At 39.1% G+C, this 24,034-nt stretch overlaps 1 protein-coding gene across 2 annotated transcripts in view; it reads right to left on the reverse strand.

Moving 5' to 3' along the window:
• Srbd1 (S1 RNA binding domain 1) overlaps positions 1-24,034 on the reverse strand; it is a 167,431-nt gene that overhangs the window by 51,668 nt on the left and 91,729 nt on the right. For both annotated transcript variants that reach the window (XM_055619222.1, XM_055619215.1), the window contains exons 15-16: positions 22,424-22,515; positions 17,291-17,373 (exon numbers count right to left, since the gene is read on the reverse strand). In XM_055619222.1, the coding sequence (XP_055475197.1) occupies positions 17,291-17,373; positions 22,424-22,515 (175 nt within the window). The remainder of the gene's footprint in view (positions 1-17,290; positions 17,374-22,423; positions 22,516-24,034) is intronic.

Here is a 24,034-nt window from a genome sequence, read left to right on the forward strand (position 1 = left end):
GGAAAGGAAAGGAAAGGAAAGGAAAGGAAAGGAAAGGAAAGGAAAGGCGTTCCTGCCCACATTGCACAGACCCAGCAGCCAGCATTTGCATGGTCCTCATTTATCACAACTACTATACACCATGTCACAAAACATGTGTCATCTTAACATCATGTAATTTTTAAACATTTATATTCCTACTACAAAGTCTTGCTTTCTTCTATCCTGACCTAAGAATAGAGAATTTTGCTTCTCTGATTTTTTTTTTCTTGATTGCATAATTTTACATAAACTTTCTATTTGCTAGCTTTAGGCAAATATATATAACTCAAATTCAACAACTCTTATTTCTACACTCTAAAGACCTGTTTGTACACACAAATTTCGTGTGTGCCTTAGTTCATGATAAAATTAATACTTTTCTAAGACATACCCATTTCATCAACAAAAATAAACAGAGGCCAACAAGACATATGCCTGTTTTCAAATGAATTTAATTTTATGAGGCTACATTGTGAAAATTAAAATACTTATTAATACTTTCCTACTTCAACATAAGATAATGCAAACCTACTGGTTCATTTCAGAAGAGAGGGTGGTGTAGAAACAGCATTAAGAAATGCATGCTCTATTACAAACATGCACATTTAGCTGTAGGTATACGCTGGGAACGAGTGGTAAAGTTTTAGAATAATCATTGCCCTCAATGCCAACTTTAGTTTTATGTGAAAGATCACTTTCCCTTAGCAACATGACCATGTAGCCATTTGTACTTGGGTCAGAGCTGACATATGAGGAGTTTTCATCTTGTCAGAGGATGATGAAGAGAGCCATACTCCTATTTCTGAAGACAGAAACCAACTTCCCGATAGTGAGAGCAGCAAGCAAACCACCTTCCTCGACACTGCACAGGGCACACAGTGAACCTTGAGGGCACAGAACAGAGAGCTGGACCTAACACTGAATAGAAGGAACAAGTAACAGCAGCGGTCTGTAGTCTTATACTACTTTTACAATGGAATTAAACAACAAATGTTCTTTCCAAAAAGCATTAAGAGCACGCCACTCTCAACCTCATGCCTTTTAAAACCTACAGCCACAAAGGCACATTTATGAAATAAGCCCCACTTGTTAAAATTTAACACTGCCACCATCACTGGAGTTCACCTTAGTGACTTAGATAAATATAAACACAGTTATAAACACTATATGTTTTATGGAGTTCTATGAACCAGGAAAAAAGTCACCTTACTAATAACCTTCTGGCAAATGCAAATGGAAGCTAAACTTGGTTTGCTCATATTTTCTGAGTTCCCAAAATATAAGCAGCAGTGTGTGGAACTTAACCCCTTTCGCTGAAAGACGTTTGCTCATTTCATTTTCCACACTGGCCTTTCTGGGAAGCAGGAGGAAAGGTATTACACAGAAAAGCATGGAAGCACTGAAGGCGCGCAGTCGATATCAGAATGATCGCTTGGGGGTTTACAAGGCACGGTTCAGCTTTTCAGAAGACCGAGCTATAGCCCTTGCTACCCCGTGAAGCTAGAGGCAGAGAGATCCTAAAAACAAGCTCTATGAGACACAGACATATCAGCTAGCTAGCCAAGGCGGCCAAAGTGCCCCACAAGTACGTTTCTAGATCTGCTTTGCTCAGCAAATGATGGTCTAACATCCCCAAATACAGCACCATCTAATACTGTCCTGGAAAATGTTAATTCAGAACATGCTAACGACTACTGTCATTTAAACAGCCTTTCAAAGATATATTGTTTCAGCCGTGTTAATATACTTTGTGGAGATTCTGTAAAGTTTGAATATAATTTTCGAGTCATCACCTGGATGACATCAACAACAACACTTATGTTAAATAAGCCCAAATTTTAAATAAGTCCAAATCATATTCAGTTGAGTAAATTTTAATTTGTTTTCATTTAAGGTCTTCTAAAGTTAAGGCCAGCATGCTGAAGAAAAATATTAAACTACCTAGAACCCTGTGTCAACACATGATGCTACTGGGAATGGTAAGTGAATTAATTTTCCCAGGAAAATTAATTACTTATGACTTACAGTTGTGAAAGCAAACAGCGTAACTGTGGATCAGCCACATTCAATTTCTGTTTGTAGTAGCGATTAAATTAATCTCATATAATTCACAGTATGTAATGGAAAGCAGAGCAAAACTGAAATTCTAGACAATGACTGACAGAGAAAAATGTATATATTTATGAACCTGATTAAAAATTAAAGGCCATAGATGTTATTTACTGGATAATAACGTAGTATATTTTAATGGCCTGAACATAATGGATTTTTAGCTGTTTTTGAGAAGGCATTACCAAACAATACAGAAAATCAAATTAAAAGGTATTATCCTGTGGTGTCTCCTAGTAACCTATTACTCCCCACACAGGCCATTAGAGTCAAGATCTGTACATTTTTCATTTATAAATGATTGATGTTTATCCACATAAACTTGGAGGAGCTGAAATGAAATACAGCATTAAATGATTTGGGGATGAAGGTCTCAAAATTACAACTAAATTTTCTTCCCCTGACATGCAAGCAGAGAAGTACCTTAAATGGATCCTCTATGATTCATTCGTTTGCCTCAACTGTACATCTGAGTGTTCTAAAAGCAACAGGTCCAGGGTCCTGCCACAGGCACAGCTGCAAGCACAAGAAAACCCCCTCACACTCCACCTCCCCCTGCTGCCACCATGGCAGGATTCTGCTCTTGGTCTGGATTCCGACACAGTAGTACACAGCTAGTGTTTTAAGATAAGGACTAAATGCTGACGTTAGCTGTAATTAAACAGTTTAAAAGCAGTTAAAGAAATGCCATTTTCATGGTGTAATAAAGCTCACAAAATCAGAATGTGTCAGAGCTGGTAATGACTCCCAAGTATTAACTGTCACTAGAGACCTGGTGACATCACTAGATGGTCTAATTCCCGTTAACAAGACTCATTTGGCAAGAGGAAGGATTTTGATAAATACTTTTAAAATAAAGTAAAATATTTTTATGACTTATACTTTTAGAAAAGAGATGAAAGAAACAAAATAATGAAAATATATATTATAAAATATGTATTTCAAAATTTTCCACACATTTTAAATACATTCTTTTTCCTAGTCAGTCTCTCCCCAAAAAGCAAAAAACGACAACAAAAAACTACTATTCACTCTATCTCTTAGAACATGTTTTTATACCGAGAATAACTGTTAATTTATGTAATGCCTTTATGACCAGAGGGCGAATACTACTTCAAGTATTTTAAACTCCATTGTAATTGCAAATGTATCAAGCCAACAACAGAGCAATGAGAGACACACACACAAAGTAAAAGCAGAGCCATCACACTGCAGTCTAAAGGGCGTTCTCTAAGGCATGCTGCACGAACAACATCTAGCCTAAAGATGTGACTTAAACAGGACTAGAAAGCAGCTAGCTTTGATTCTTCAGTAGGATGTCATGAACAGCAGAAGCTCACCTTTCTGGTTTCTCTTCCTACAGCATGTTTCCTCATTTCAAATGGGACTCTCAGCAGTGCGGATTGCAGTCTGTTCATAAAATGGCCTGGAAATGTCTCTGCAGTAAGAGGCACATTCCAGTTCTTTCCAGCTGGTAGAGCTACCCTGGAGGCTGAACCATCATTGCAGATGCAAAGAACTTTGATTTAACTCCATTTCCTTTCATCCCTGGCTTCACCTGAGTGAAATGAACACCAACTGTGTTCTAGGAGAATATGTCAAGACCTCGGGCAAGTAAGAATGGCCTCATGGATCAGAACATACTTTTCTACTGTCTGCATATGTGCAGACTACATCCATGTAAGCAGGCGGGATCCGTGTAAGCGAGCAGAAAACAGAAAGCCTTTCAGGCAAAAGGTTCCCAAGAAGGTAAGCATTACACTGAGACAACCCCAGAAAACATGCATAAAAAGCCCCTCTGCGTTCCCTTCAGTTCAAAATGTACTTCGGAAGTTTCCTCAGGCATCTTTATTTTATTACAACCCATATCCATATTTCAGTAGAATGACTACAGGAGAATCACTAATTTTTTATCTAAACGATGACGTTTGGCAAATGTTATGTAACCAACTATAAATCTACAACAAGCCTCAAACACTAAAGAGCTAGTAATTGCATGATTAGAAACAGCTTGATTATGAGAGAGGAAAGGCAGGCTGTCAACAAACAAACAGCTGCTTTTTATTGCCAACGCATAACCAGATCGTGGGTCCCAACGAACTACGGAGTTTGTTTCTGTTGTAGCTGCTGTGTTTGTTTTTAAGCATTCTATCCTGTTCTACTCCCACCTCCAGAAGAGTGAGTCAACTTAAACACTGGATATGAACCACAACAGAAGAATCAGATGTACACGGATAACAAGTAAAGCACTATAGACTTGGATAAAAGTCCGTAGTTAATCACTAACAGAAGTCTCACGTGCATGCTCCATTCAACTCCAAGCGCCTATCTCTCCCTGTGGCAAGATGTTCTGTCATTACTATTGGTGAGAGGCAGCACAGCCTCATTTTCTCATTCCTGCCTTATGACCACAGCAAGGCTGCCACTCTGATCCTTTGTTCTGGAAGTTTTGCCCACAGATTCTTCTGTCCTCCTGCCTTTTGGCAGACAGGAATGAGCATGTTTATGTGTACCAGTATGAACTGAGTGACCTTGACATTAAATGATTCTATGAATACTGGATAAGCTTAACATATGAATAAATGTTTGGAATAAAATGGACTTTAACAATAACAACAAAAGGCCAAGAAATTTGAAAGTACATGGGATTCATTCGATATCTCCTAAGAAACAAAAATCACTTTCATAGCTTTCTTCCGGCACTTACACGTCTACTTTTTTCTTTCTCTTTTTAACATTCTTCTTGAGAACATATAGGTATCCTTATTTTCCAACGAAGCATGAAGAAGTGAAATTATTTCCCCGGGGAGACATGGCAAAGGTAAAGCCAGAGTGCCCCTAGGCTATGTTCTCTTCACTGAACCACGCTGAAATGAGGATGGTGCCATGAGAATGTTTATCCAATTTAAGTTTAAGACAGGCTCTATCTATGTAAGAATTTCAGCTCTTAGGGAAATTCTGATTAAACACACCCTGAATTATAGCTATTCAACTGCAATGAACATAGTTTTGTGCCCCAGATACAGTGACTAACCAAGAATTTTAACCTAGAATTCAAATTTCCTTTTACAAACTTAATGATAAGTGCAACATTTCCCACATTTTTTTTCTTCTTCTTCCTGTCTCAGTTTCAACTGCAAGGTGACATGTCTGTTAGGCTACGCTCACAGAGCAGACTCAGTACTGTCTGTCTTCTGTTGCTATCACTGGGCCTGGGCTCAGTTAATGCTGCTAACTTTTGTAACATGTCCACAAACTTGTATATTGAAGAACCCAAAAAAACTGTCTAAATTTGTTAACACGCATCTTTGTAAAGTTCGTGTTGCAAACGATGATTGGATCACTTTTTAAGGAAGACTGGCTGTGTTTCAAAGTATATGAAGGGTAAACGAGCCCGGAATGAGGGACTAGGAAACAAACTACTACTCAGGAAGCAACCTGTTAGCCAATGAGAAAGATGTACAAAGATGTGTACTAAGCAAGCAGACACAGTGGGGCTAAAGAGAGGGCTAAAGGCAACTTAGGGATCAAGCCTTCTCTAGGACAGACTTTTAAATAGCTGTGATGTTCTGCACTGAGTTGTGGTAGGTATCTAGGTATCTAGAGAAGTGAAACTAACAGACAAAAAAAAAAAAAAAAAAACAAAAACAAAAACAAAAACCCAGCTCCCATTAATAATTGCTAAATTTCAATCTTCTAAACTGTACCAAAAACCAGTATGAAGAGAAGTCCACTTTTACAAAGTCACACATGGTCCAACAGTGAATCTGTCCAAAATGCTATTCTCCCAGTGAGAAGACACGGGAGTTGGAGAGACCCAGCCAGTATGGCTAAGGTAAGGTTTGCCTACTCTCCAACATCTTTCAAGATTAAATTCCAGCCACAGTTGGGACTGTGGCATATTGCCGAGGACAGCTGAAGCAGCCTGGCATGCTTGGGCACACTGTCACCAGGATGGCTTGGCTGTAATGACTAGGCAGCATCCGTCCAGGTGCCACCACCCTGGCCATCCACAGCTTGCAGAAACTGCAGCCTGCACTACCCTCTACACTCTTTAAACTACACAAATAATGTTTCTCCTGCCACTGCCAACCCTTCCTGGAAAGTATGTTCTGGAATGATCATTTTTGGAGTAAATTTAGGACTCTGAAGGGAAATGCAGTCTGCTAGCCCCTAAAGACAAGACAAAATAGAAAAAGGATTGGTAATCCTTACTCCATGAAAACTGGTGCTGTGTCAGATACTTAACCGCCTTCATTTTTTCAACACAATGCCTGACTGGTTTCTAGTGTCCCTCCCCCTCCTTTTTCCCCCTGGTCTATAAAGAGTGGTACTAGGCAAATCTGGAAAATGAAAGAGTCTTTCAAAAATCACCCCGGGAAGATGACCTATTTTCACTCACCTTCTAGGCAGGTTCACATCAGATTATGCCTGACATGGCTCAGCTCCAATAAAAACAACCTTTCTCGGCCATTCAATGGCTGTTTATAAGTATACAACAGGAGCTTTATAGGCACTGTGAGCTTGTTAGACGCTCAGGTCCTCTTCCGACCTCACTCTGTAGTACACACACCTCTGTGTGGTGTAACGCCCTCAGCTCCTTCCACAACCACCCTCCAGCCACAAATAAACATTTTTGTGGGGCTCTTGTAGGAGACTTTGTGTAGCGTTTGTGTGTGGATGCTGAGCAGGGAGGGGAAGCCCTCAGACGCCTCACTTCTCCCTAGCTGCTATCTAATTCTACAGTCATCTTCATTTACTGAAGCCTAGAGGTGTCCAATTAGTCAATGAAGTCTTCTTCTAAGGCACACACAGGGGCTTGGAATATGTTAAGATATGCTACCCATTTTCCTAATGGCCTCACACATAGATTCTCAGCCCCGCTTTCCCCTTGAGGTCACTGGCAAGGACTGTTTGGATTAGATTCAGTAAGTGCCCACAATAAAATAAAGGAAAATTTCAAGCTTAAAATTAGACAAAAATATTACAGAGAGAGAGAGAGAGAGAGAGAGAGAGAGAGAGAGAGAGAATGGTGTTGTAGATAAACTTCACCCTCTGGTGTTGAAAGTTGAGGCCCACAAATCAAACAGCAGACGTGTCTGCAGAGCTGGGCTTTTCCACTGCACTCTCAGGGAATCATGCTGCGGTTAGTTGAAAGTGCTGTTCACATAATAAATTAACCACCTCATTTCCTTCATCACCAACATATACACAGCACCCCCATGCAGATTTGTTTTAATAAAAGTAATAAAGCAAGCCCGGAGGTTATGCTGCTATGACATAATCACACCTCTGAGATTTAAAAACACTCACTTGCACATCATGTCTCAGAAGTCTTTGCCCCTCCAACAAAACCTAACTGTACCCATACCTTCTGGGCCCATTTATTCCAAATAAATAGTGAAACAAAAGACTTGGTGCATCAGGAGAGACTTCTCTTTCAATTACACATTTGCAAGCACACACTTTTTAGTAAAACTGAACAACAAACAACTTGGATACCTGATCTTAATTATTAAAAAATATACATCATCCTGGTTAACAGCATCCTAAGACTTCAACCAAGTAGCAGTCTCATCCCCAAATAAAGATGTTTTCTAAAATCAGTTGTTTAAAATGCCAGGCAACAGATGCTTTCCTTCCTGTGGGCTGAGAGATAAATTCTATACAATTCCTAGCAAATGAAATTTCTTGCTGGGTAATGGTATTAAATATTGAGAATAGGAGAGAGGGGGAAATTTTTTCATAAATTCACACAGTCTTTTTTTCTCTCTTGGATACTACAGTGCAAGTGTCCACAGCAAAGATGGATTTGATAGTGTCTCATGCAGCTGGTGAGCTCACACTGGAACAGCATGGCTGGCTCTCCTCTACTGTGTCACACTATAATCACTTTGCAGAGTCAAGGTACAGGGCTCGCCTGCCCTCTACACCCGAGTCCTTTCTAAGGTAATGTGGATTTAATATGTCATTATGCTACTGACAATACCTTTCTGTGGATATAAAATATAATGGAATCTCATGAACAATTACAATGACTAGTGTTGCTTTTGTAAAGCCCATGACTAATGGCCCTCCACATACACATATAAGCTAATGATCAACATTTCTGAATATATCAGATATCAAAAATTAAACAGTTTTAAATGCCCAGTTCACATTGACCTTTTTAATATTTACATATTTTCTTTCTTTTCTCACTAATTAACTAGTACAAATTTATAGTCTTACAGTACTTGGGTTTTCAACTGAATTGAATCCAGGACATTCCACACACGTGGCATGTATACCACACATGTATACCAATAGCCTCTTAACTCCCCCCACATGTGAACATTATTACATTGCAGATAGTTTTTTTCCTGTAAAAAATTACATACAAGATTCTCCATGATGTGCCAGTAACCCAGACATAATTATATCTCCAAACTCAGCAAAACAGAATGTCCATATAAATACTCAAACTGAACATTTTTAGAGTAATCTTAAAGCAGTTTAGTATATATACTATTTGTCCCTACCCAACCAATACGAGGTTTAACATATTAAAAACCTTTTAAGGGCTCATATCAATCAAAGATCAATTAAGAGAGCCAATAAACTTCTATATTTCGATACACTTTTGTTTTAAAGGAAAGATCCTGTTCTGATGCATGCCACTGGAATGAAGGACTTTCTGATAAACATTATTAGATAAAAGTCCATAGAAATACTGATTTGCTAATTTCTAACACTAGAGCAGCATCCACCCCATCTGTCCTGGTAATAATTGCTTCCATGGATACAAACACACAGTTCAGAGGAGAAGAGAATGAAGAGTGGTGTGCAAAGAGCCTTAGTTCTTCTATCAACAGCAACCGTTTCTTCCTCAGTCATTCTCCAAGACACAAGAAAACAGGGGAGGAGCCAGGTGGGGAAAACCAGCTCTTTCTTGTACCAGTAAGATCCTCACCAGGTGGTGAGAATTGTTAGTGAGAACAATTTTCTGTTCTCACTCATATCAGAAAAATCATACCTATTCTAAATTTTCTGCAGGTTCCTTACTCAGTCTCCAGAGTAAGGAACTGATTGGGGCAATGATTGGGATGAAGAAAACGACAGACTCATTGACTGACACAGAGAAACAGAAAGTTGGGAGTAGGTGGCCTGGGTTCTCTGATGGAGAAGCCTCAGCATCCCTGAACATCAACATGTTTATTAGGTAGAGTTGAACAGAGAGGTGGATTACTGCATACAGCACAACAATGACTATCACATACAGACAGATAGGGAGGCTGGGCTTATGGTATACACCTGGATCAAGGGACAGGCTTATCTAGGAGCAGTCTCTATTAGGGAGCAATCTTCAATCTATAAACATCTGGTGGGGGAGGGGGAGCTATGGTGGACATTTTCTACATATACTAGCAACATTCGCACACGACCCAGAAGGGAATGTTTTGCTCTTTCCCTATGTGCTTCACTCCAAAGGATGGCTCTGCATTTTCCCATAGGTCTGAGGCTAGGGTCCTTGACGTGGCTGGCGCTCATATCAACAGCACACATTCACTCAGGACTTCACACTCTCAGGGCTTCCTCTGCTCCAAAATTTTTCAATAGCTAATTTGAACTGAATTTTACTCTAGGAAAACAATATTATAGAGCATCTTCTGGAGATGTTTTATGACCTCAGATTACTGGATAAATGGCAGATTTAGAAGAGAAGGAATTACTTTGTTAAAGCGTTAATTAGTATTGCCTCGCTGTACTGGACATAAAGCATTAAGACAAGGAGCTGCAAGAATGTGGCATCAGTCATCAGGTCACTGCCTCAGCTTTGGGCCAAATCACATTTACAACATGTAAACAAAGCTTTTACAAGGCCAGCAACCTATTATGAACTAAAGCGAAAGGCTTGCAATCCCCAGTAGAAAAAACCGCTCAGAGGCTGCATCAGTGTTCCATGGTACATGTTGTGCAAATGAGATAAAATATGTAAATGACAGAATATGTAAACAAGACAAAAAGCCTTAACAGTGAGGCTCTAAATAAAACCTATATGCCAAATATAACTTACTAAAATGGGGAGTGAGGTGCGGAGGCTATTTATGAAATACTAAAAGATTTTAAATATCATCTTAAAGAGTCTACTGCAACTATTCAATGAAATGAGTATCAGAGATGAAAATGCTACAAGTGAGGCACCTGCATGTGTGTGCACACAACCACACCAGTATCTTCCCCTCACACATTCCCCTGTGGCAGTGAACATTCTGATGGAAAGTAGTTCAAGTACCTCTACAGCCAGAGAACTGTGAACTGAACATAAAAAAATAAAACTGAACATAATTTGTAAACTGAACTTAAAAAAATGAAAATTTTTAAGAATCAAAATTTAAGACTAGAAGAAAACATGGGAAATTTTTAAGATATTTTCCAGAATGGAGTTTCATAAAGAAGAGAGAGAGAATGGCTGTTGATACAGAAAAGTGGTAGAACATTTGCCTAGCATATATATGGCCCTGGGCTCAATCTCTATTATCAGGCACACCCATGAGCTTCTCCAAGTCTTCTTGTCCATTTCCTCCTTAGGCTCCTCCTGTGGATGTGTATTCCTCACACACTCAACTTTTTCCTCCTCCAGTTCACACTTAAAATATTCTAGTGCTGACCTTTATAGATCTGTAAATGTGTCTCTATCATACACCTCTCATTCAGTCCTGAAGTCACTGCTGATTTCCTCCTATTATTCTAGTCAAACTATTCTTGTCATTGTCACCACTGACTTTTTCATTATTAATCTTAGATTTTGAAAATATATAAAATGTATATACTAATGAGGTACTAGATGATGCCTGCTATATGCACACATCATGCAATTTTTTTATCAGGTTAACTGTATCTATCTCTTCAAGCATCAGTCTGTAAGGTGAAAGCAGGCAAAGCCCGTGCCTCTGTGAGAACAGCACACAACTGTTACATCCGGTCTCCCTGTGGGCGCAGGGCACCAGAATTTCGTGCTCTTAATTGAATGTAATAGTCATCAGTAACCCCTTCCCCATTTCTCCCTCCTTCCATTTCAACCTGAAATATGAAGATGCACCTTAAGTTATATCCCACTTTCTATTTGTGATATTTTATATAATGCCGGTGTTTGCTTTCTCGAATGCTTGGCTTCCCAGACTGAAATTTCCTGATCATCCTGTACACACTGTGATGTACATTCAAGGCACTAGAAGTCTTGTGAAAATCCCATTTTGATTCATTAGACTTGGGTAAGGCCTGGGAGGTTTTGAGCAGGGTGAGTGTCTTGCTATAATCTGGGTGGTTTCTAGGAACACTAATCTCATTGGCCACCTCTGATCAAATGAACCAGAATTTATAATTTAACGAGACCTCCACAGGGATTTATAGCACAATCAAGATGAGAAGCATTAGAGACCTGGACTCTTAAACCTCAGCTGACTAAACAGGCTCTTCACCCCAAAACTTCTTATTCTATAGGTCATGAAAGGTCACAAGAATGTGCACTGTAAACCAATTCTAGGACAATACTGAGCAGCTTCTGGGATCCCACCTGAATACTAGTCCTAATGAACTCTGTTGCCATCTGAGGTCCAAACCAGATCAAGCAAAATAAAACCTCTGAGGAGTATGATTATTATTATTATTTTTATATTATTATTATTTTTTAAAGCTTTCCTGCTTAACCTAACATTTCTAATTCGGATCACTTTGGAGTAAGAGAAAGGGGTAGTGCCAAAAGAAGCTAACAACAGTACAGGATGAGCGGCCAGATTCGGTGCTTCTCTGAAGAACCTTATCAGTGGTCCTATAAAGGAACATTAGAATCTAATAGTCTGTCTAGGCGTGATTTCTACAGTTACCAAAGAAGCAAAAGAAATGACATCTAAACATAAAATTCACAGATCATGTTTGTGAGGTGAATGTTTTCTCATGATAGTATCAAAGCAAGCATTGAAGACTATTGAACTTTGTACAAGATTAAGTCTCAAAGAGAAACACCTGCATTAGCATTATGGAAACAAATATAACCTATGCAAGTAATTTTTTTTCATTTTTTTACTGAAAAATGAAAAATCTTCTGATTATATAAAAAAAAAAACCTCAATTCTCATACATTTAGACACAAGTGTATGAGAAATTAAAAACTGACTGAAAGTTAAAGTTCCCACATTAGGGCATGCTGAGCATGTGACCCAACTTTTGTGCATATTTTAAAGTGTAAAATACTTAACAATTGCTCTGGTGTACAACACTGAGGAAGACACTGTACAGTGCCATCCAGATCCTGCTGCTTCCTGTGCTCCATTCAAAACAGCTGTTGTCTCACGCTCTTGCTTGTCCCTGTATCTTTACTGTTTCGACATCTTCATGCGTATATAGCCAGAGGGCCTTATATCTTAGCTTTGTGTCAGCTGTGTGCTCCTGTACAAACGACACCTCTCTCTGTCTCACTGTCTCACTGTCTCACTGTCTCTCTCTCTCTCGCTCTCTCAGTATTATCTTTCATAATACCCAGTAGCTCTTCCTGGGTAATTTCACTATATAAAATATTGAATAGTGTAAGTATATTACACTAATTATTCTTTCCATTTCAGACAAAGAACACCTCTGCACATTTTCACTACCATAAACACTGTTAAGGAACGTCTTGTAACTGACTCCCTGCAGCAACATGAGGTGATTTTTTTCTAGGCTCTGCACTTCTAGCAACAGAACTGCTGAGTTCAAATCTCCACTTCCAACTTCACTGATTTCTAATTGCTCTCTAAGAGATTGCACCACTCTACACACCTACAAGAAATGTTCATGATCACCAATGTTCTCCTTGTATGTGGCCTAATTGTTTTCTGACCCAGAAACATTTTAGATTCAGGTGTAATTTTATCTTCCCTTTATTGTCACTTTTTAATGTAATGTGCGAGTTTTTCAATGCTCATGTTAAGTAGTGTTAAAACACTGAAAATATCTTAAAGTTTTATAACTCATAATAGATTTGTGCTAATATATAAAAACTGGAAGAAGTTAAGCAGAAAATGACATTAAGTGTGGTTTCAGTACCAAAGTTTATGACATGTAAAGGGCAAGCAAATAACAGATAAAGAAAATTAGACATGTCACTATTTACTCAAAGCATTACTTGTAAGACATTCTTCAAATAATATTAATAATTTACAACAGGGCACTTGTATGCACTGTCTGAAAAAAAATGAAGCCAATATTTCAGTGTAGGAAGATTAATTTAACCACGTATAAGAAAACTATGCAAGAGATAATTTTAAAACTGAAAATCTGAGTAAAGATTAACAAATTCTAATATGTAAGTTTGGTTCACACTGTTTATCAAGGTCAAGCTACTTGTTCACATGCAGTTAAGTTGTAAGTGACGAAACCTCTGATATCAGGCTCTTTAAATACCCTTTTGAACTTTGTATACAGAGATTCAATACAGCCTGGGTCCTGCTTACTTAAGGGATGAAAATGCAAAGTCATTGAGGCAGGAGGTAATTTACCTACTTAGTTAGGTTTCTACTACTATGATAAAGACCATGACCAAAAGCAACTTGGGAATGAGAATGTTTATTTGGCTTAGAAGTTACAGTCCAAGGAAGGAGAGGGGGACCTCCCCTATCAGTGGCCTTGGGGAGGGGCATGTGGACTTGAAGAAGGGGGAGGGAAGGTAGGATTAGGAGGGGAGGAGGGAAGGGTTTATGGGGGATATAAAGTGATTAAAGTGTAATTAATAAAAGTTAAAAAAAAAAAAACAGTTACAGTCCATGATTAGAGTCACCCATTGCAGGAACTCAGAGGCAGGAACTGAAACAGAGGCATGGAGTAATGATGCTTACTGGCTTGCTCCTCACAGCTTACTGAATTTGCTTTCTTATACAACCAAGAACCACCTGCCCAGTGTCAGTCCTGCCTCTGTAAGCTGGGTCTTCCTACACCAAGAAAATCTGTCTACAGTCCACTCTGATGGAGGCGTTTTCTCAGTAGAAGTTCCTCTTGCCAGAGAACTCCAGATTTGTGCCAAGTTGACAAAAACCAGTCAGCACAGTGGCTAATGCCTCAGTTTGAACATTTTCTGTTTCCCCTTTGCCTTAGTGAATGCACAGGTGATGATGATAGCAAAGATAAGTATGGGTATACTCAGAAGAATCTCACTACCATGACACATTACTCAGCAGTTCAAATGTGTTTTCAAAGATCTGAACAAATAACACCAAAAAAAATCAAGAAACCTTACTTTTATACACCTAAATACACCTGGTAACCCCTGCAGGTTAACTGGAAGTGTTCTACTGACCCAACACTTTTCACCATGAAGAGCTGCCTTTATTTTGTCTTGATTTACTTGTTTGCTATTATACAGGATTTATCTCACAGAGGAAAAGAGAAGATGCAAATTGCTACCTAAGGTTCTACCCAAAAGTCATGCATCTGGCAAGGCAACTTCACCTTTATAGTGACTCCTGTCATTCCCAGTGAGGAGTAAAGACGGTCTAGGTATACAGTCCACTAAGGGTTCCAAAAACAGTTATACTACCATTTCATGCTATATCATTACCAAATGATCTAACAGAGAGGTACAAAAAGAGGAAAAGGGGTTATTTTGAGTCCTTGATACTTGACTGAACAGCCTCTTTACCAAATGCAGGTGCTAATGAATAGGAAAGTACAAGAACATAGTCCCAAGAAGAAATAAAGAACCAGTAAATCCAACTTATTTAAACTTAAACTCGGGGTACGACAAGGCCAAGTTAAGCTGTCATTCCTACATCCCACAGAGCCCAACCCAGGCAGCTCTGCGTCATCCTGCTCTCACCCAGGAGTGTTTTCTTGGGAGTAACACCAAGCCACTTTCCAGCAAAGTCTTTAGGGGTCGATCAGGGATATGTTGTCATTCGACCACACTGGCTGCCTTGCTCTCCAGAAATAACGACAGGCATGTGTTTTTAAAATCAGCTCTCCTCATTTTCTCAGACAAGAATTGGAGTGCTGCCGAAAGATTTTAGCTGCTATTAAACCAAAAGCATTTTAGTTTCCATTGAAATTACACTGTAGTTTCTACTATTTCATTTAACTTTCTTTCTTAGTTTACCTGGCTATTCTAGTGTTTTACGTCAGTATGAAATTTATATCAAAATCACAAACTGAAAAGTCAGTCTCACTATGGTCGTATTGAAAATACACTGTATGAGGCCTTAATATTAAGTGGTCCATTGCCTGGGATATGGAAATAAGTATGTATTTTACAATAAAATTTCAGAACATATTCATTATAGAAAACTCCAAAATCAAAGCATATAAAAATCTCTCATCATGTTTAACCTGTCAGGTGCTGTCTTCTCTCTTTAACAGAAATTCACAGTTGCATTTTGAAACTCAGCTTGCTTCTGTATTAACAACTTTGTGTAACTTAAAAACATCATTTCATCATTTCAAGAATAATTTCTCATATTAATAAACCCTCCTCAAAAAAGTGATTTTTGTTGTTCATTTTTGAGGTCTTGCTTGCTATGGTACCTAGGGAAGCATGGACTCTTCTTGTTCAGTCATCCCAGTACCGGGGATAGCAGGTACTTAGGAGTTTCTGAGGCTCAAAAGTCTGAATTTTTAATGGTGACGTGCTATGCACAGGCTCTTGATATATTCTATGTAAATGTTTCAAATAAACCAACATATAAACATATATAAATCAAGAAGGAAAAAAAACCTTAAACTCTTAATAGTAAATACATAATTACCATACAACACATATGAATGAATGGCAAATGATTTCCCTAACACATCACCTGGCTTCATGCTTCTGTGTTAATAATGACTTTTACGTGTTCTGGGCTGTGGCTCCACCAGGCTTTTTCTGTATGAGGCTACTGTTTGTATCTTTCATATTCAGTCAGACTTTTATCACTGTGACAAAATACCTGAGCAAAACTGTTTAAGGGAAGAAAGATTTATTTGGCTCAAGATGTCTCACAGACCTTACTCAGCCCAATCAACACTAAGCATCACAGACTACAGCTGGCTCTACCACCAGCTAGCATAAAATGCTAGCACTCTCAGCTGACTCTCAACACATGTGACATGTCAATCCAAGCCTTGCCACTGTGTGATTCCAGGCCACAGCATTTTGGTTTTGTTTTATTGTCAAATGATGTGGTGGAGCCGAATGATTTCTAGAGTTTCTTCTACTTCGGTAACCACAGAGGCCATGACTTAATATAATACTTCTTTAGAGAAAAAGTATAATGCAACACCACTCAAATCCTATGGAAGTTAGAAAAATACTGTACTTCAGATCTAAAAAGCACTTTCTTGCCAGGAACATTGTCTATATTTTCAGCACTAAGAAACTGAGGCAGGAGGATTGCCATGACTTTGAGTTCATCCTGGGGTACAAAATGAGCTCCAAGCAGCCTAGGCTACAGTAAGACCCTTTATCGAAAACCAAACAGCAACAAAAAGGACTACTTAGGGGTGGGAAGAGGCAAAGTCTTGCACATTGGCCAGGCTGGGCTCAAACTTAGAAAATCAAGGACTTGTCCTGTCTTAGCCTCCAGTAGTTAGGAGTTCAAGTGCATATCACATGGACAGTTTAGGAAAGAACTTCAACAAAGGGGAGAATACTTTTGACATGAGCCTTCTGGACTCCATATAGAAGACTTTAGACTATTCTGGGTAAAAACCAAAATTAATAATGACCAAATAGAAATGAATACAGAAAGGTCACAGTAAATACCAGAGGCTCCAGAGAGACCAGTAACAATTGGAAGTTCATTCTGATTTAAACAAAGAGCCACACAGACCAATGGTCCACACTCCTTCCATTTTAATAAAAGAGTTGAAGAGACCAGCTCTCCAAATCATGTACTTAGTTGAACTTAATATTTTTGCACCAGCACACCTGGACTAATGTTTTCAAAGTCTTTAAATCTGACTATAGTCAATTTAAAGTCTAATCAAAATAATCAAGACAAGGAAAAACAAGAAAGAATTTTTTTCTTTTCCTGGCAGCTTGAAACTCTCTTCCTATCAACTGTATAATCTTTAATGATGAAAATCTATTTCCAGTAATATCTAAGTACAATGCCAGATTTAAGCATGTTCTTTGTATTGACGGGTTTCAAAAACTAAACGATCCACATTGCTTTACCTGGTACATTCCAACTCCGATGTGCTTCGGCTCAATTTTCACTAGCTCAGCTAATGGATCTTGAACACGCCTTGCTATGGAAACTGAAAAAACAGAATCAGAAAACAAGTATGACTTAATGTGAAAAGCAGTACTCAGATAATTATGTAGGCTAGTTTCTCATGATACAATCACTTACTCCTAATTCCTCTAGTGCCCACCTCCAAAGACGCAACAATTTAATTAAGCTTTCTCTTTTTTTTTTCCAGGCAAAAAGGAATGAATGCAAGATTTCAAATTTAATTGTGTCAATGGGACCCCAGAGATTATTTATTATTTTTGAGACAAGGTCTCCTACTGTGGCCTAGGCTGGCCTGGAACTTACTATGTGGCCATGATAATCCTTCTGCCTCAGCCTTCTGGGTGTTAGGATTGTAGGCACGAGCCAGCACATCTGACTAAGACTCTAAGGCATTATTAAGACAAACCTGGAAAGGACTACAGATTGAGAAGAATAAATAAACATTTTGCTCCTAAAATCACCCAATTATCTGCACATAGGTAGAGAGCCTCCTGCTTTAAAGAGTATGGAGAAATTTGCTTCAATTAATCTTGCACTGTTACCAATATGACACGTCTAATATTCTTTTTAAAAACTAGATCCTGCTAATCATGACTAGATGTTAGAATATTATAGAAAGGCATCCAGGTTATGCTAGCCAGTAAATACACTTGGATGATTATAAGATATACAAAGTATGCTCTGGAATCCACATACAGGCTGTAATCACACCCCTTTCCACCATTACAATTCAGAATCAAGAAACCTGGAACTATGGAAATCTCCTACTGTAGAGACTTCCTAAAATATATACATGTAAGGAAGGAACCTGAATGGAATGACCAAATAATAGGGGAAAGAATGCCCCACAAGACATGCCACCATGTATAACCTCCAGTGCCAGGAATGGGTCCTATCTGGTAAAATCATTGGCCAAAGGGACCCATGGAAACCTCCAAAAAACACAGACTATTGCCAAGGCTACTGGCTACTCTCTTTTCCTGCTGCCTGTTTGATCCAGATATAGAACTCCCAGCTACCTGTCTAGCACCATACCTACCTGCACACTTCCGTGCTTCCCACCATGATGATAGTGGACTAAACCTCTGAACTTTAAGTCAGTTCCAATTTAATATTTTCTTTCATATGCATTACAGTGGTCATGGTGTCTCTTCACAGCAAAAAACCGTATGACAAGTATTTATTTTTAAAGTTTAACACTCATCTCACTTTATCATTTTCCTTCTTATCAGAAAGTATCCTACTTAGCTTTTGTTGCTGTTTTTTTTCAACCTAACCTAACACCTTCACCAGAGTAGCCTGTAAACAAGTCTTTAGGGCATTTTCCTGAATGTGAGAAGGCCTGGCTCACTAGTGATGCTGGCTGGACAGGTGGTCCTGGGTTGAATAAGGAAGTAGGCTGAGCAAGCCATAGGGAGCAAGCCAGTAAGCAGCACTCTTCCCTGGCCTCTGCATTAGCTCCTGCCTCCAGGCTCCTGCCCTGACTTCCTTTAGGGATGGACTGTATCCTGTGAGCCAAATAACTCCTTTCCTCCCCAAGGGGGATCAGGGTGTTTTATCACAGCAATAGAAACTTAGCTAGGACAGACGGAACACAGGAAATTAATCTTTCTGGTGTCATAATTTGAATACTCAGTGCAAACAGATTGTAACCTTGACCTTCTACAATTGTGAACAAGAAGCTGACAATTACAGAAATATGATAAACTGTTTCTAGCTTCACTATGATGATGAGTTTGTTAAAATTCATAGATGATGTTTCTTAAAAGGGTAGACTTTGTTTTACATAAATGTATCTATAAGCTGGCTGCTGTGCTACTAGGGTGGCTGCAGCAGGAGAGTCATCAGTACCAAGGGCAGAGACCCTGTCTAAAAAAATAACATACCTGTGTGTATGTGTGGACATACTCTTTAAATGATGAAAATGTTTTGTTTTGTTTTGTTTTTCTGAGAAATTGGACTTCTTCCTATTTTTCATCTGAATAATTTCTGTTTCCTCCCAGCAACTTCTTTCTTCCACTGTCTTCTGACAAGGTCTTTAATAATGCAGGGTTTTCTTACAGGAGGTGACCTCTGATTTTCCCCTAGTAGTACGGTTCTAAAAAGCTGACTATAGTATTTTATTCAAAGAAGAGAGGGTGTTGGGACCATCTTTGGGCAGCCCTGATAGATCGTGAGGAACAAGTCAAGGCCATGAATCTGCATGAAAGCTCAGCTCTCTCCTAAAGTTCTGGGCAGCACACCAACATTTACACATCTCCCTCCCTGCAACAGCAATTCCCACTCTAATATTTGGATATGCCCATTACTGTAGGGACTTTCCATAAAATCTGCTCAGTGAACAAACCTCCAATCTCACACAAAGACAGAAAAAAAAGCAGTTACACTGTATGAAAGCCAATGTCTCCTACTAAACCAAGAAGGAGGCATTTTAAATAAAATAAAAAGTCAGTGCAACTTACTGTACTCACAATGTGCAACGACCAACACTTACCAGGTTCTAGCATGTTTAATTCATTACACCAAGAGGAAACCCTGAACCCATTAAGCAGTCACTCCCTAGTGCCATCTCTCCCTAGTCTCTTACATGCACACCTGGCTGGCTCTCTACACATCTGCCTATTCCACACGCTTCCTACCAGTGTCACTATACTATGTGCTGTCTTTTGTAAGTGGCTCCTTGGACTTATCTGAATGTTTTCAAGTTTCATTCATGGTGTGGCAGGTTTTGGTACCCTGGCCTTTTTATGGCTGAATAATATCCGAGTGTGTGGAAACAATGTATTTTCTTTATTTAGCCATCTGCTGTTGGACACCTGGAATGTTTTGTGGCAAGTACTGCTGAACATTGGTGTTCAAGTACTTGCTTGGGTTTTTCTGTTCTATCCTTGAGTAAACAGCGAGGAGCACAACTGCCAAGTCATGTAGGACTGCTATGTTTAAAAGGTCTCTTTCAACCAACCCTCTTCCTTGACCAATTCTGAAGCCCTCTCCAAAGGTATTTCACAGCACTCCATGAGTCAGTAGCGGCTCCACCATCTTCGGAATGTGTGTTTTCTATTATGCTATCTTAAGATTCAACTTGGTTGGGGCTGGCTGGTTCACTTACTGTTCATCTATCTGGCTTCAAATTTCAAAACATGCGGCAGCATTCTCTCTTCTCATTCTTTTTGTCCTTGTTTCTATCATTTTTAAAAATAATTTCAGAAAGTAGGGATAGAAGGAAGGCAATATTCACTCTCCTACGTTAACTCAGAAATCAACTAGGTATAGGAACACAAGCATTTGATACAAGAACAACTGTATTCAATAAGCTGATAAGAACATGACATTATGAAGGTATTCAGCTAGGTTTTAATGCTTCTAAAATGTTAAGATTCTGTAATATTATAAAACAGCAAATTAATACAGGATTTATATCAGTCTGTTTACAGTTCCTATAACAAAATACTTGACACTGGGTCATTAATTTTAAAAAGAGGCTCATTCAAATCAGTTGTATTCCATAAGGACAAACTTTGAAGACTTAAGTGTCTTGATAGGATGTTTCGAGTCAGAATAAATGAAACATCATCACTTTCACACTGATGTGAGCTGAGCTGGAAGGAAGGCATACTTGTAGTGAGTTACAGACTGAAGACACAGTGAGTAACACTGTGAAATCAGAGCAATAGAACCAGGCAGTGGCTTGTCTCTTTTTAATCCTCAGAGGGCACTGTTAGCCACTGGAATCTGGTTTCACCTATAATTTCCTGACCCTGTGCACCTGCACAGGCCAGGAGTTAAAGAGAAACAGCAGTGGGGAGGATTGTTGCCTCCCAGAAATTGTGGCAAAAATATTCTTCCCAACACTCCATTGGAAGATAAAGACAACTTGGGCAGTTATTTTACCTTTTTTTTTTTTTTTTAATAAAGAAAACTATTATTTATTCACACATTCTACATACAAATATTACAAAGTGTGTGGCTTCTTTAAGCCTTAGTTTTTTTCATTTGTAAAGTGGGAAGAATGACCATGTTTGTGGGGCAACTGTGAAGATGAGGTAATGTCAAATGCAACGTTGCTGCACACTGCGTAGGAAAGACTAGGATGAGCACGTCCCACCCTGCTGCCTCTTCCAGGACCATCACTCACGCTGTTTCAAGGCAAGCAAAAAAGGGAGAACACAGGAAGGAGGCTGAGCTGGTGTGATGGGGAGACCATCACAAAAGAAGCAAGATTTGCCCTTTACAAGACAGTTTAGCCAGGGAATTGTCTCATTTCAACAATCAACTGAAAAAAGCAACAGGGTCTTTTGGCTTAAAAGAAGTTTTTAAGCTTTAGATCAATGCAAAAGTTTTCAAAAATTATATTTCCAGGTATAGAGCAAAAGAACCTAAAAGTTAGTGAAAATATTTAAGGACAAAAATTAAAACATGAATTTCTAAGAAAGTAGCATAAGTAGTCTCCATTACTTAGAAAACTTATCAATCCAGATCTAAAATTTTTTTTGTACCAATTATTTCCTGTAGATGCCTCAAAGTATTTTCATTTTCTATGACAAAATCTGAACTATTCTACAACCTAGACATCAAAGCAACCAAGAACAAATAATAGAAAGGCATGCTTTTTAAAGCAATGCATTACCATGACAGCCTCAATCAGAAGCCAAGAGAAAATATTTTCAGTTGCCAAGCATTTAGCAACAAACCAAAAGTGTACGTATGTTTACACACTGGAACCACATGTTTTATGTTTATGTTACTTACTGCCAAGAAAATACTATAATATTATTTCATAATTATTCTATTCTCTTTATTATTAAACTCTGGCATGTAATTTTAATAAGACGTTTTATGTTAAATTTTCACCATTTCTAGAGTACTGCCAGGTGTTTAAAAACAAAAGAGGCCTCTTCCTCATGGTTTTCATAGTTCCCAGTGTTAGTTTGATCTATAAGTTACAAATGTACAAGTCTTATACATGCGGCACAGCTTTTTCACTTTCATGGATATGTAAGATATTTAGTCTATCAGATACACAAATCTAAAATATTGCAATCCCATGCTGGGTGATGCATCCAGCTTCTCACCTGCACTTCTCAAGTTCGGGTCCAGCCCCGGCATCTCTTTGTTAGCTTCGGGGCTAACGCTGTAGATAGAGGCCCCTGCTTCACTGACGATACTGAGAAGACAGAAAGTGGCAATGTTATTCTCTATACTCTCCACCTGGTCAAAGAGAATAAATGAAAGTAGACATTACAAGAATAGCAAAGTAAAGTGCTCGCTTCAGAGCTCAACGAGACCTAGAGTATGGACCATTCCCACATAGAGCAATAGCGAGTCATGTTTACAAGCTTTCCTGTACTGCAAATACACAGGCTTAAATCCACGCTGCATGCATTTACCAGTGAGAGGGGGTTTATAAACGAACACAATGAATACTCTTCCCGGATGCCAACTTCAAAAGTGCCGCAACAGAGTTAACTTCTCTTGTGTTAAGTGGGCTTTCTTGACTGACATTCATGATTTCCATCTGAACCGACCACCCTAAGCATCTTGGGAATACAGTCACAGGTGTGGTAGTGAAGTGCGTGGGTGGACATGCAGGAAGAACCACTGCCACAAATGCTGCTCTGCTATTACCTGGTCGAGTGTATTCTATGTATGCAACAATATATACGGAGAGGAAAGGTCATGGAGGCTTACCTCCACATCTTCTTAGGAGGTCAGTACTAGAAGCTCTCCCTTCAGACAGGTACTAAAGTAGTCGGCTCATCATTTACTGAATCAAAGCACCACACAAATCACCCCCTTGTTTCCCAGTTCCTTACAGACCACAGTGAGGACACTCCTACAGACATCCTTTGTACACTGGCTGACACGCGTGTGCTTCATCAAGCATTTGAAATTATGACATAAAGCAAAGAAACACTACTTTTAAGCAACCGCAGGACCTCCATCCAGGTATGAAGATTCAAAGAGAATCATGTCATTAGTCCTCTTTTAGCACTTCTCTCATTCTGGGTTCCTCAAACTCCACTGCAACCATCTAAGACAAACTGATAACTTTTAAGATATTTCTCTTTTCTAATAATAAAAAACTGAGTAATCAAATGGAAAACTCTCAATTGAAATGTGGCAAGTAAAAGTCAATAATGCTTGAGATTATTCCTAGCAGTGGTTCTCAACCTATGGGTTGAGACCCCTTTGGGGGTCAAATGAAACTTTCTCAGGGGTCACGTATCAAATATCCTCACATCAGATATTTATACTATGACTCATAACAGTAGCAAAATTACAGTTATGAAGTAGCAATGAAAATAATTTTATGGTTGGAGTCACCACAAGATGAGGGACCAACTGTATTAAAGAGTCACAGCATTAGGAAGGTTGAGAAGCACCGCTCTAAAGCCTGCAGACAGGAAATAGGAGCAACTGGCACTGAAAAGCATGGCTGCTCTTTGTTCCCAAGTAACACCACTGTCAGAGTAGCATGGGAGGTGGCAGGGCAAACTTCTGAAGCACAAAGACAAGTACTTCACAGAAATACGCTCACTGGCAAGTTAGGGCCTATTTACATGTAGGTAACATGTTCAAGGTTACAGCTGAACAACTGGGCTGGGTTTGTGCCCTAACCTTCCCGGTCCCCAAGTGTGAGCTCCAAAACTGCCACAACTGAGTAGCCGCTAGTGAACTACACC

This window comes from Psammomys obesus, unplaced genomic scaffold, assembly GCF_907164565.1.
Source record: "Psammomys obesus unplaced genomic scaffold, mPsaObe1.curated_primary_1811, whole genome shotgun sequence".
NCBI lineage: Eukaryota > Metazoa > Chordata > Mammalia > Rodentia > Muridae > Psammomys > Psammomys obesus.